Source organism: Balaenoptera physalus (assembly GCF_965194825.1).
Source record: "Balaenoptera physalus genome assembly, chromosome: 2".
Classification (NCBI taxonomy): Eukaryota; Metazoa; Chordata; class Mammalia; order Artiodactyla; family Balaenopteridae; genus Balaenoptera; species Balaenoptera physalus.
In genome coordinates this window covers 116,211,244-116,224,904 of record NC_138883.1, presented here as the reverse complement: position 1 = coordinate 116,224,904, position 13,661 = coordinate 116,211,244, and the positions used below count along the sequence as shown (strand labels likewise).

The 13,661-nt window shown below is 34.5% G+C and overlaps 1 protein-coding gene across 13 annotated transcripts in view; it reads left to right on the top strand.

Annotated features, from left to right (window-relative positions):
- MYO9A (myosin IXA) overlaps positions 1 to 13,661 on the top strand; it is a 285,101-nt gene that overhangs the window by 160,390 nt on the left and 111,050 nt on the right. For all 13 annotated transcript variants that reach the window (XM_082443570.1, XM_082443569.1, XM_082443573.1 and 10 more), the window contains 3 exons: positions 24 to 99; positions 9,696 to 9,839; positions 11,311 to 11,350. In XM_082443570.1, coding sequence (XP_082299696.1) covers positions 24 to 99; positions 9,696 to 9,839; positions 11,311 to 11,350 — 260 coding nt within the window. The remainder of the gene's footprint in view (positions 1 to 23; positions 100 to 9,695; positions 9,840 to 11,310; positions 11,351 to 13,661) is intronic.

Genomic DNA, 13,661 nt, shown 5'->3' with positions numbered 1-13,661 from the left:
AGTTTTTGCTTTCTCTATGCTAGGTATAACTCGGAAAAATCCCAGAACACCTCTTTCTGATCTCCAGGGCATGAATACTCTAAATGAAAAAAACCAACAGTAAGTATGTTTGGTTTAAGTTTTCAAGGACGTAAAGAAGAAATAACTAGAATTCTTATTAATACTTCTGTGGCTTTAAAAGTATGCAGTAAATCGGGCCTTTTTTTCTTTTAATTTCTTAAAGCTTTTGTAAATGGTGTAATAAGTTAAAAAGGTTAGAGTTAACAGTACAGTAAATTATCTAAGATTGCCTCTAGTGAAGTGGTAGTACAATGTAAAAAAAGTTTCCCCAGGATAATTAAAAATGAGTGCATATGTTTTAATTTCTGAGACCCTTCTTGCATTTTAAATGTCTTTTGCAAAAGTAATGGGTATTCTGCTTCTTTCCATGGAGAAATCTTATTGGTAAGTAATAATTGAGTAGTTTGATTTACATCAAACTGTCCGATACCTTTCCTTGATGAGTGTGATACCCAAAGCTTACCTTTTACCATTTTCAATGAAGAATTCTTAAGTAAAATTTGAAAGTAACAAATATAAGTAATTTTCTGAGTTTGTAAATAAAGCTCCTTTTCCTTTACACATACTGTTTTATAAAGATTGTACTTTAAATGAGCAAAAGAGCATTGTTTAGTGTCTAGAGTCTGCTGTGTACATTTTAAACATCAAGAGAATTGAGCTTCTTAGTGTCCTGGTAAGATACAAGATTAGGATGATCAGTCATTTAAAATTAAAGTATAACTTCATTGATCAGGTTTTCCATTTTGAGTTACTATGTCTTTCTAATATATATCGTCAGTTCTCTGCTCCATAACTTTTTTTTTATAACTCTTTATTGCTTATTACAAGAAGTCTAGGTTCACTACTTTAACCTGCAAGAGCTGTCACAGCCCAAGTATCCAACCTCAACTGTACTTATCTTTAACGCCAGCAAATTGAACTACTGGCTGTCTTTATAGTGCATGCATTTTGTTTTCTTAACAGTGACAGTTGGCTGATGATGAAAATCACCATTATATGTGCATGTTAGATTTTACCCAAGAACAAATTAGATCATTAATCTGGTGACCTGTGTACCTTTTTTATTTCAATCTATTGGCAGTATTCTCACCCTGGTCATTAGATATCCCTAACTTAAGGAACTCATTTTCTTGATTTGGGTAAAAAAAGGAACTGTGACTTGTTGCATTTCCCGAAGCAATTTAATGATTATAACTTTCCTAATTCCTAGTTTTTGTTTTTGTTTTTTTCTTGGCCACTCGCGCAGCTTGCAGGATCTTAGTTCCCCGACCAAGGATTGAATTTGGGCCACCGCAGTGAAAGTGCCATATCCTACCCACTGGACTGCTAGGGAATTCCCAGTTATGTTTCTTTGTACTGCTTTCAATTTTGGATGCCTGAAGTGATCTGTATGGGCTTGTCTGTTTTTTATATATCAGTTGGAATAGTCTGATATATTGGTTTAAGATTGGTCTGGGCTCAAGAAGTTAAGGTGATTTTAGGCACTCATGGAATGACAAACTAATTTTGTAAAGATGTGTGTATAAGCTCATTTTTGAGACCCTTCCTCACAGAGAAATTGATCACATCAGCTTGATTCTTTTCCTTTGTGTACAATGAAGAAAGATATGTGGCATTGAAGTAATGTTATCAGGAAAAGGCCAGCTAGCAGTCTTAACAAGAGAGCCTCGCAGCTTGTGTTTGTTGTATTGGTGAGTTTATTTTAGACATATTTTAGAGAAAATTGGTGAGAAGATAGAGAGGATAGAACAATAGATACTCAGAAAATCAAATCAGTCATGAAATCATTAGCTTGTATCTACTAAGTGGAGTCTTTTGGACCTTCCCTATGGGAACACTCCTAATAAGTGACTCTTAAATGAAAGAGTGGAACATCCAATTTGCTGGTGGTCTAGGACTAAGAATTGATGTAGTCTGTATAAAAACAAGGAAATGCAAATATAAAACTATTTTTAGCCAGTGCAAATATTCCTCAAGTGAGAGAGAAAACTTTAATGTTGAGTGGGCAGTTGCTTTTTGGTAAGGGGTATAAACTGGAAACAGATGTCTTTGTTTCAAAATATGATTTGAAAAAAGTACAGAGCCTATAATTACATATCATAAAGCAGAGATGGTAAATAGAGGCTGCTGAAGTGACACTTAATGTGAATAACTAAAAAGACTGCACTGGTTTCAAAGATACATTCGTTCCTAGGTGGAAAAAGCTCTTCTGAATAGTTGTAGAGAAGATTGTGTGAAGAATAAAATATACCACCCTATATTGGGAAAATATGCCTTTGGAAACTTGTTATTTAGGGGGCAAAAAGAGTATTATCAGAATTTATTGTTGACAAGTACATAATGAATTTGCACATTGTGGAAGTATATGGTATGTTTTATAATCAAATGGGGTCTGCTGTACTATCATGCTAATCCCAGGGCATTAAGGAACTAGAATAAGTCTCATTAAAACTCGTGGGTTATGACACCATTTTTTAGGACTTTGGCTATATTGATAACCACATATTTGAGTACTGGGATAAACCTATCCTCTAAGAGTTGACTATGTAGCATGTGTGGATCCTGATTTCTATTCTTAATGCAACTAAAAACTCACTGTCTAAAGTTTATTTTTGTTTAAATTCAACTTTTCCTCTTGATCTGGGCAAATGACTGCTTACCATCTGAGACATTATATTATAAAATGCAACAATGAGAACAAAAATAAATACTTTTTTTGAAGGATAAGTCAAATAATTTATTACTAGGGTTTTTTAAGTAATTATCATATTTAACATGATTTATAAATGTGAATGGATTTCAAGCTTCTCTTGGAACCAATATGACTTGATGTCACGTAAAACAGCTTGGAGTAATTTCTCATATGTTACAGCCAGATAAATCTCATGGCATTTGATCATGTCTTAGAATGTATTTTGTTTACCCTAATGGAAAAATACAGAACTTGGTTATTAATGTAAGCAGTTATATGTGATTAGCAGTTCATATAATAATAGCAAATTAGTAGTATGGAATAATACTCATATTTTAGTATAAATTTAAAACATTAAGTATTATATAGTTATTTCACAAGTCTCTTCCAAGTTTTTTCACTTTAATATGTAGTATGTTGGTTATCCTAAATGATATTTGTGTGTTTTTACATAGTTATGTTTGTCCTTTGTTTTAAAAATTAGTGGCTTTTTTACTGGAGCCTTATTTGCATGTAACATCTATTCCTGAAGGTCAGATTGTTCTTGAGAGAAAAATAAAGAAATAAATTAAGACAGATACAACTTCTAGTTCTGCCAGATCATTTGTTTATTTAACAAGTACTTCGTGCCAGGTCGTGTGGTGGAAACTGGAGATTCAATACTTTGTGAGATAGATGTGATAAGTGATATGATTGGAGAAATATAGGATACCATGGAAACATAGAGGAGGACTTTTAAATTTTTTATGCTAATACTGTATTTAAAGAATTGGATGTGGGGCCAGATGCATCAGAAATGTTTTTCAGAAAAAGAATCTTTTAAACTGTTATCTGAGTGAAGAGTAAGGGTGAGCCCTTTGAAGAGGAGGGTGATGTTTTACAGGCAGAGGAGCAACCTGTGTGATGGTCCAGGAGCAAAAAGAGAGCTCTCTCTAGAGAGCATGGCACTAATGAAGAATTAAAATAATGTGAGTAAGAAGAGAGAAATGATGAGAGTTGACTCTAGAAAGATAAATAGACATAGGCTAGTTCATGTGGGCCTTTGTTAGCCGTATTGGAGAGGTTGGACTTCATCTTAAGGGTAATGAGAAGCTATTTAATGCTTTTAAGCAGGGGACTGACTGATATTTCAGAAGAATCTCTATGGTTGCTTTATGGAGAATGATTTGTAGAGGCACTGGATTGGGTACAGGAAGACTAGCAGTTCTGGCAAGAGGTGATGGCTTGCTGTAGGTGGTCGTGGGTACATATTGATGTGAACCTGTATTAAGGAGGAAAATTGAAAATCTATATGTCTCTCACCTGATTTTATGAGGATTCAGTGTTTCTGAGACGTCTGTATTGGATTTTCTATGCTTTGTGCAAATAATTTTTATATGTATGCAACAAATATATGACAGTGATCTAATGTATATATAAGGAGTACATTGTATATGGAGAACAAAGACGTTGTGTATGCCATCAATCTTAATAGCAATGTGCTAAGCTAAGGGAAGCCCCTAGAAAAACTGAGACAGATACCTATGTCAAGTCATTTCATTGAAATAACCAACTGGCACAAAGATTTTTAAGTACACACAGAGCTTTTTCTTTCTCCCCAGCATCCCATTGATTGTCCTGTCTTAAAAATAGGCACAGCCTATTTTTGCTTTCTTTCACTTCTAATCTTCTACTTCACCATTGAGCCTACCATTCTAATGCTGGGACTCTTCCTGTTACTCAGTGTGTAAAATACCAGTAAAACCTTTTTGCTGTATTTTAAGCCTTTACATAACACATAGGAGAAAGAGTACGGGTTTGGGAGTCACCAAAAATTTGTTCTTGGCTCAGCTTATCTTCGTATTCTGAGATTGTGACTCTTGTAGCCTTCGTTTCCTGAAAAGAGAGGGTGGGGGGAATCTATGTCTTATATAAAACTTGTGGAATATATTGGGTGAGGAGACAGAGTAATTAAGGATGATTTCTAGATTTCTGGCTTAGTACTTAAGTAGGGAATATAAAAGAGGCAACAGTTTTGAAGAGGGAGTGATAGTTTCAGCTTGCACATGTTACTTTGAGATTCCTGAGAGACCTTCATCTAGAGAGAGAGAATAAATCATTGGATATACAGATACACTCAGTTGATTCTTGGGCTAGAAGATGTATTTTGTTATTGATCGGGGATCTCGGTGTTTAGCTGGTGACTTCCAAATGTCTGCTATCTCTAGATTGTTTCTCTTGGGTCAGTCAGTTTTCCCTGCCTATAGCTTTTAAATCTGGCTACTGATGTTCTAGGTATGTAGCTGGGCTTCTCATGATTCCATACACATACTTCCACTTAATTCCTCCTATTTTCAGTGTATCTCACCCACCCCTACCTTTAGCTATGCCTAATGTCTCTGACTTCTCCTGAGATACTGTGTTTCCAACTTTTCTATAAAGTAAAATCTTTGAAAGCCTTGAGGAAGGGAATGTTACTTCACTATATAGGGTAAGAGTAAGGATCTAGCTCATTTTTAAAGACTTTCAAACTAACTTCCATTTTTAGCCCCATTCAGCATCACCCTTGCAATGGTACCAGTTATCTCTAATATCCGAACCTTTCCAGAGTTCTAAATGAGAACACACTTGCATTTTGTTGTTTTAGCCTCTCTCCCACTCCAAACCCCAGCCTCTACACACACACACACACACACACACACACACACACACACACACAAGCATATGTGTATTCTCAATCACGCCTACCCCTATAGACTCCCCTTTTCTATGATTCCGACGTACATATAAACTTAGGTTTTAATTTTTTCTAGTCTCCTACATCTCTTATTACATGTCTGTCAACTTTAAACTTTTACTGTTCCTTGTCCCTTGCATAGTCTTCCTTCTCACTCTTTGTCCTTGTGAATTTATGACTTTGTCAAATTCGTGGTATTTCAGCTGGGGGCTGACAAAAACAATTGCTATGGAGTATGCTATGGCAGCTTATTATGGGTTTCCCTTATGCAAACACCAAATAGTTTATTTACAAATGTAGCTTATTTAAGAATGTTATCCTAGTGAGCAGGAGTGGGGATATGGGAATAAAAAAGGGAAGGATGGAGAATCCATACAAGAATCAATGAATGAGTTGGCCACTGGTTGCTCAACCCTGTGGGACCAACTGAGAAGCTTAATGATTTGTGTCTCAGGACCATCTGTTTGCCTTGAGGAAGAAAAGAGGAGGGACTTATCCATTGCTCCAGGGGTTGCTGGCCCCACAGAGAGTTCTGCTTGTGTAAGTGCAGAGCAGAAGCCTACATCAGACAAGAGGCAAGTGTCTGGAGTCTGAAACTAGGTGCTGCCAGCAGCATCTGTTTGACGCTGGACAAAATTTGTGTGTATGACTAGTTACAGTACCATTTGCAACAGCAGCAGCTAGAATAAGAGGTAAGACTTATGGGATTTGAAATGGAACATAAGAAGTGTGCAGTATACATGTTTAATAGGAAGCTTCAATTCAGTCTTTATACATTAAGGTAGCATTTGATACAAGAGACTATACAAAACACACATGTACATTAGGAAGCATATCAATAAAATGAATACCACCCAAGTTCAGAACCAGGAGATTATTAGTATTGCTGCAGCCACTTTTTTATCATATATTTTCTGGTCATTCTTCCTTTCTCCCCACAGGTAACTGCTATCCAGAATTTTATGTATACCATTACTATGCTCTAAAAAATAGTTTTACAATAAATATATGTTTTTCTAAGCAAAGAGTCATTTGGCTTAGCTAGTTTTTGAGTTTTTAGAAATACTAATATATAGTAGTGGTCGCTGTGACTTTTCTCCTCAATAATATCTATCTAAGATTCATCCATCTTGTGGCATGTAATTTGTTCTTTTTAGTTGCTATATAATATTATATAGTATTGGAGGGCATGGGGAGTTATTGTTGAATGGGTACAAAGTTTCAGTTTGGCTAAAAGTTCTGGAGATAGATAGTAGTGATGGTTGCACAACAATAAATATACTTAATGCCACTGTATTATACACTTAAAAATGGTTAAAATGGTAAATGTAGTTAAATGTATTAATTTTTTCTCTATTATTTGTCCTTTTAATAACTTATTTTAAAGAATTGTTTCCTCAGTCCAAAGTCATCTATTCAGCCAGATTTTCTTCTGAACTTTGGTGGTGCCTATATCCATTTCAACCCTAAGCTTTTGTGACAGTCATTTTAATTTCCTCTGATCATGTACAGATGCATCTTGAATTAATTTCATCTTCTTGTAGAAATCTCTCCTGGCATTTTTTTGATCAGAAGGGTTTGTTCTCTAGATCTGTCACGTAGCTGTCACAGTGGTGTCTTCTTTACCTTTGTATTGGTCATTCCTTATGTAATTCTTCTGTTTTGTATCAACAGTTTTTTCTACCATTTTTTCCTTTTATAGATCTACTTTTTAAACTTTTACAGAGCATATTCTCTAGAAGCTCCATGAGAAAGTATATATAGGAGGAACATGTTTTTGATTCCTTGTATAACTAAGCATGCATTTATTCTGCCCTCTCACTTGATTGGAAATTTGAGTTTGTATAGACTCTTGGTTGGAAATAACTTCTTTTCAGAATTTTGAAGACACCGCCACATTGCCTTTTAGTTCCAGCATTGCTGATTTCTGAGGCCTTTTTTAAAATAGCTTTATTGAGATATAATTTACATACCACAAAATTTCACCCACTTAAAGTATACAATTCATTTAAGAGTTGGCCAACTATTCCAAAATCTAATTTAGAACATTTTAGTCAGTTCAAAAGGAAGTTTCCTATTTACTAGAATGTTTCCTTTTCTCGTACTCTCACTCACTGTAGGTAAACATGATCTACTTTTTGTCTCTGTAGATTTGCCTATTCTGGAAAAAAAATTATTTTTTTGGAAATTTTATATAAATGGAATCTCCAATATGTGGCCTTTTGTGTGAGACTTCTTTCATTTAGCATAATGTTTTCAATAATCTACGTTGTAACATGTACCAGTACTTCATTCATTTTATGTTATGGAATAACATCTCATGTTATGGATATTTTGGTTGCACATTTATCAGTTAATGAACACTTGGGTTCTACTTTTTGGCTATTATGAATAATGCTGCTGTGAACATTCATATACAGGTTTTCATGTGGATGTGTTTTCAGTGCTTTTGAGTACATGCCTAGGAATGAAATTGCTATGTTATATGGTTACTGTCTGTTTTGTTTAACATTTTGAGAATTTGCCAAACTGTCTTCCGGAGTGGCTCGGACATTTTACATTCCCAGTAGTAATGGATAAGGGTTCCAGTTTCTCCACATTCTTGTCATTTTGTTATTGCCTGTCTTAGAGGGAATGAAGTAGTATCTCATTGTAGTTTTGATTTATATTTCCCTAAATAATGATGTTCAGCATCTTTTTATGTGCCTATTAGTGATTTGTATATGTTTTTTGATGATTCATATATCTTCTTTGAATAATTGTCTTTTTTGTCCATTAAAAATTTTTTTGGTATATATTCTTCTTTCCATGTATATAAATATAATTGTCTTAAACAAAACTGTATCATGCAACAATATTTAGATTTGATAATATATGCAGACAGCTTTTTATGCCATTAAATACTGTTCTCCCACATGATTTTTAATAACCTTATAGACTTCCATGGGGGTGGTTATAATATAACTTCTTTCATTTATTTCCAATTGTTGGTTATTTAGGTTGTTTCTGATTTTCTTGATATTGATGAAAATTTTTGTAGATAAAGTTTTGCATGTTTGATTATTTTTTTATCTTCTGTTGTTCTTAGTAAGAAGCTTGACCAGGAGCACAGAACAAAGCTATTACAAGATTTTAAAGATATTGTCCTGGCTATCTAAAAAGTAGTATAGTTTAAATAAAGAACTAATTGGAAAATAAATATTTTAAGGTTATATTCCATTTTTCGAAAGCAGGAAGTTTCAAAAATAGTACAAAGGAAAAACATAGTTCATAGAGTCCTATGTACCCTTCACTCAGTTTTCCTTAAATGACATCCTATATACTGGTAGTATATTATCAAAACCAGGAAAATTACATTGTTACATTAATATTAACTAGACTACAGTTCTCACCATTTAAAAAAATCTGTGTGTGTGTGTGTGTGTGTGTGTGTGTGTATGGGTAGTTTATGCAGTTTTATCCCATATGTAGATTTGTGTAACCAACACCACAATCAAGATACAGAACTTTTTCATCATCATAAAAGAATTTATTCATGCTGCTTATTTGTATTATCCTTCTTCTTCCATGTCCCTTTCCTGTCCTCTAGCAACCACTAATCTGTTCTTCATTTCTGTAGTTTTGTTATTTTGCGAATGTTATGTAAATCAAATTATATAGTATGAAACTGTCAGGGAGAAAAAACTTTTCATCTGCCTTCTTAGGTTCAGTGGCTGCGGGCCTGTAAGTTAAACTAATGAAAGACAATTAACAGGCGAAGAAGCATACAGTTTTTATTAATATTTTACATACATGAGTATTCTCCGAAAAGAAGTGAAACTCAAAGAAGTGGCTACACTCAGTGGCTAATATATCCTTTTTAAAAAGGAAAGAGGGTTTGGGCTTCAAACACAGACAAAAGCCATGACATTATATTATAATACATTATATTATTTACTGCTTGTTAAGAGGTATATTTAAGGGTATTAGCTATAGGATGTGCTCACCTTTATGCACATTTGAATGTGAATGTGCTAGAATCCGTAGAAATTTTTTGTTCTGAAAGAGTAAAAGATAAGCCAAATTAATCAGTAATCTCTCTGATAAAACCATTTTCTGCTGGTTTAGCATTTTTTCTAAATTTTAACTTTAGTGTTTAAAGTTTTATTTTACTTTTTTAAGAAATGTATAGAGTTTTAGAGATGTCTCAATTAACAAAGCAAATTGTACTCTATTTAATTTTTACAGTGAAACATTTGATTTTGCCTGGAATGGCAGAACTGGGATTCGCCAGAGCAGACTATCAAGTAACACCTCCTTGCTTGATAAAGATGGGATATTCGCTAATTCAGCTAGCAGCAAACTCTTGGAGAGAGCCCATGGAATTCTCACGTTAGTATTGATCAATAATGTGGATTGCTTTTTTATGACTGATTTAAAATTTCTGGCTAAAAAAGAAGAGAGGTGATCATGAAGCATTATTTTCATGAGTGGAATTTTGAGTGAAACAAGACTCAAAAGTAGTCAGAATTTAGAGCTGTGACAATCTCCTGTATTATAAAGCCGGTGTTTGTTTTCATCTCACCAGGTGAATCATGACTGAATATACTTATTATGGAGATGACTCCTTATTGCTCTTTAACAGACCCTACATCCAGAGAGAGCAAAAACTGTTAGCTCTTTTTAGGATTCCTAGTCTTTAACTGCAGTTGTCCTTTAATTCTGACAATCCTAACAAATTGGGCAGGAAAATCCCTTATGAAGTGGTGAATGGGGCCATATACAGTTTACCCCTCAACACTGCATGGGTTAGAGGTGCCAACCCTCTGGACAGTCAAAAATTTGTGTGTTTCCTGTAGTCAGCCCTCCATATCCACTGCTCCTCTGTATCTGTGATTCCACATCCACAGATTCAACTAACCTCAGATCAAGTAGTACTGTAGTAGTTACTGTTGAAAAAAAATTCCACTTATAAGTGGAACCACACAGTCAAAACCTGTGTTGTTCAAGGGGCACCTGTATGGTGATTTATAACACTTACCCAAGCCTGCCATTCCTCCTTACCTGATTTAGAACTGGTTTGAGGACATAGAGATAACCATGCATGGTAGACCAGTAAAAAGTTCTTAGCTACTTATATCAACATATTTCAAACACTTCCAAAGCATATTTTTTGACCACTAGCTAGAAGTGTGACTGAATTGGATTCGTTAATCCCTAAATCATCTCTTAACAGTGTGAATAGGCTCAATTTGTATAAGTCTTGCTATACTCCAGAATTAGTAGGTGAAAGAGCTTAGATTCAAGTCCAGGTCTTCCTGACACCCCAGCCCATGTTCATAAGCATTGGGCTTTATTCCCTGTATGTAGCCATTAAAAAAAAAAAGATTTGATATAAGTGTGATACTGAATTATGAATAAGGGAAAAAAGGGCAAAAGAGAATTTTTAATTTCTAGAAATGGAAGATCATGAGTCTTAGTGAAAAGTACATTTTAAAAATTCATGAAATTAGGCATCTATTTAAGTTTAAAAATGACAGAAACAATGCCTCTGTAGATTTAAGAATGCAGAGCCCTATTAACATCCAAAAGAAAATGAAACTTCAGCTTTGAATGTACATTATGTTACTTATCATCGGGCTTAAATGTGTTTGTACCTGTATTACAGAGCAGGCATCTCTTTTCTTCGCTTATCCTTCCTTCCCAAGGGTGACTGCTTAGTTGAATTAGACAGTGTTTTCATTTAGGCGACCTATAACTTGGAAATGGGTATATAATCTGTTGTTTTAGTAGAGACCTTGAAATCAGTGTCTCTTCAGTGGTTTTTTTTTTTTTTTTCCTAATGTATGATTTATCTCTATAGGAGAAACAAAAATGTCAAATCCAAGCCTGGCCTTCCAAAGGTGAGTATTATGAAAAAATTTTTTCTGTTAGTGCCCCACTTCATAATTTTTTTTTTATTATTCATGCAAACGATCTTTATAAACAAAAAAAGAAATATCTTATTTGTACCCAAAATAGAGGTTAATTGTGTATATTCAGTTGAAACCATTTTAGAAATAATGCTGGATGTTATGAAATGGCCAAGTTTAATGGTTCAGGTAAATATTTGTGATATGTCCCATTTTCTAGTGTTTGAAGAGCTTCTGAATATAAATGTAAATTTTTGTTGAGTAATTGCATTTTTGCATAAGATCGTTTCATTTCCCCTTGAGTCAGGTTAAGATAAAATTTTGAATTTTATCTGATTTAAAAATAATTTCTAAGTAATGCTTACCTAACTCTCATCATCATTAGCGTTAGTTAGCCAGGTTTTTCTGTAAAGGTCCAGTTAGGCTTGCAGGCTTATCTGGTCTGGTCTGTGTTATAATTACTTAGCTCTGCTATCATAGCACAAATGCAGCTGTAGACAATATGTAACTGAATGAGAGTGACTGTATTCCAATAAAACTTTATTTATGGGCACTGAAATTTGAATTTCATTTGATATTCACATGCCATCATATATTATTTAATTCTTTTTGCAACCATCCAAATCTTATAAAAACAGTGGGCAGGATTTGACCCAGGGTTTGTAATTTGCCTACTCTAATCTACATTTCAAAATATTTATTAAATTTACTAAAGAAAGAAAAATCTTAGAGTTTTTCTTTCTCTTGTGCTCTCCCAAAGAAGGAGTCCTGTTGTTTGTAACTTTGTTAATGGGCATAATTTCAAAATTCTAAAAGAACTGAAAAAGAGCTATTTATCGTCATGATTCTCTAGTTCAAGAAAGAAGAAAATGAATCTGTCTTTAATTTTTCCTTCTACTTAAGTCACCTTATATTTCCAAAGAAAATTTAATGTGCTGCTGATGTGGTTTGTGGTAGTGACAAATATGTTTTAAGCCACAAAGAAAATTTACCTAAGTGGTTTGTGATTATGGTCTTACATGAAACGATTTTATGTAGAGAGAAAGGGAGGAGACTACATTCATTGTCACATATTCTTTATTGTTCATTTGTCTTTCTTTTTTCCTTCACTGTCTCTCTAGCCTTTTAGTATTTTGAATGCCACCTCTGGGCCTAGTGTTTGTGCTGTTCTTTTCGCTCTCCTCAAATGGATAACTTATTTCTTTTTAATTGTAGTATAGTTGATTTACAATGTTGTGTTAATTTCTGCTGTACAGCAAAGTGACTCAGTTATACATATATATACATTCTTTTATAACTTCTTAAACTTTACATGATAGCCAACAAGAATATGTTGGATACATCTGAAGTAAATGATTCCATTCAATCATCAATCATGGGAATCCCATCTATTTCTCAATCTTTTAAAATTAAATATGGCTAATTTTTTGTTTATTTTAGTGTGTCTTGTGTATTCAAGTACATATATTTAATATTAGAGAGGCAACATAGTCTATGAGAATATAGACCTTGGAGTCAAACTGACCTACATTCAAATGATGGATCTGTTACTTGCTCTTTGATTTTTTTTTTTAAATTAATTAATTAACTAATTAATTTTTTGGCTGCGTTGGGTCTTTGCTGCTGTGTGCGGGCTTTCTCTAGTTGCAGCAAGTGGGGGCTACTCTTCGTTGTGGTGGTGCGTGGGCTTCTCATTGAGGTGGCTCCTCTTGTTGCGGAGCATGGGCTCTAGGCGCACAGGCCTCAGTAGTCGTGGTACGCAGGCTCAGTAGTTGTGGCTCACAGGCTCTAGAGCGCAGGCTCAGTAGTTGTGGCGCTTGGGCTTAGTTGCTCCACGGCATGTGGGATCTTCCTGGACCAGAGCACGAACCTGTGTCCCCTGCATTGGCAGGCGGATTCTTAACCACTGCGCCACCAGGGAAGTCCCTGCTCTTTGATTTTTGGAGTAAGTTCTCGAACTTGTCTTAACCTCTGTCTCTTCATTTGTAATGTGGGGGATAATATATGTTAGGATGAGAGATATATATTTGGTATGTGCATGATTAGTATTCAATAAATAATAAGTATTTTCTTCATATTTGCTACCAGAATGTTAGAGCTGAAGTTGTGGCTTATCTGTGTACATACATGTAGGCATGACGTGCGCTTTGTTTAGTAACCTCACTCTTCATCTTACTTTCCTACCCTTCTTTAAATATGCCTCATTTTTTCTAATTATGCTTAATGAGTGTTTTGCTTGTTTCTTTCAGTCCATTTCAAACCAAGGCAAAACAAGTATATATTAATAAAATTAAAGTAGCAG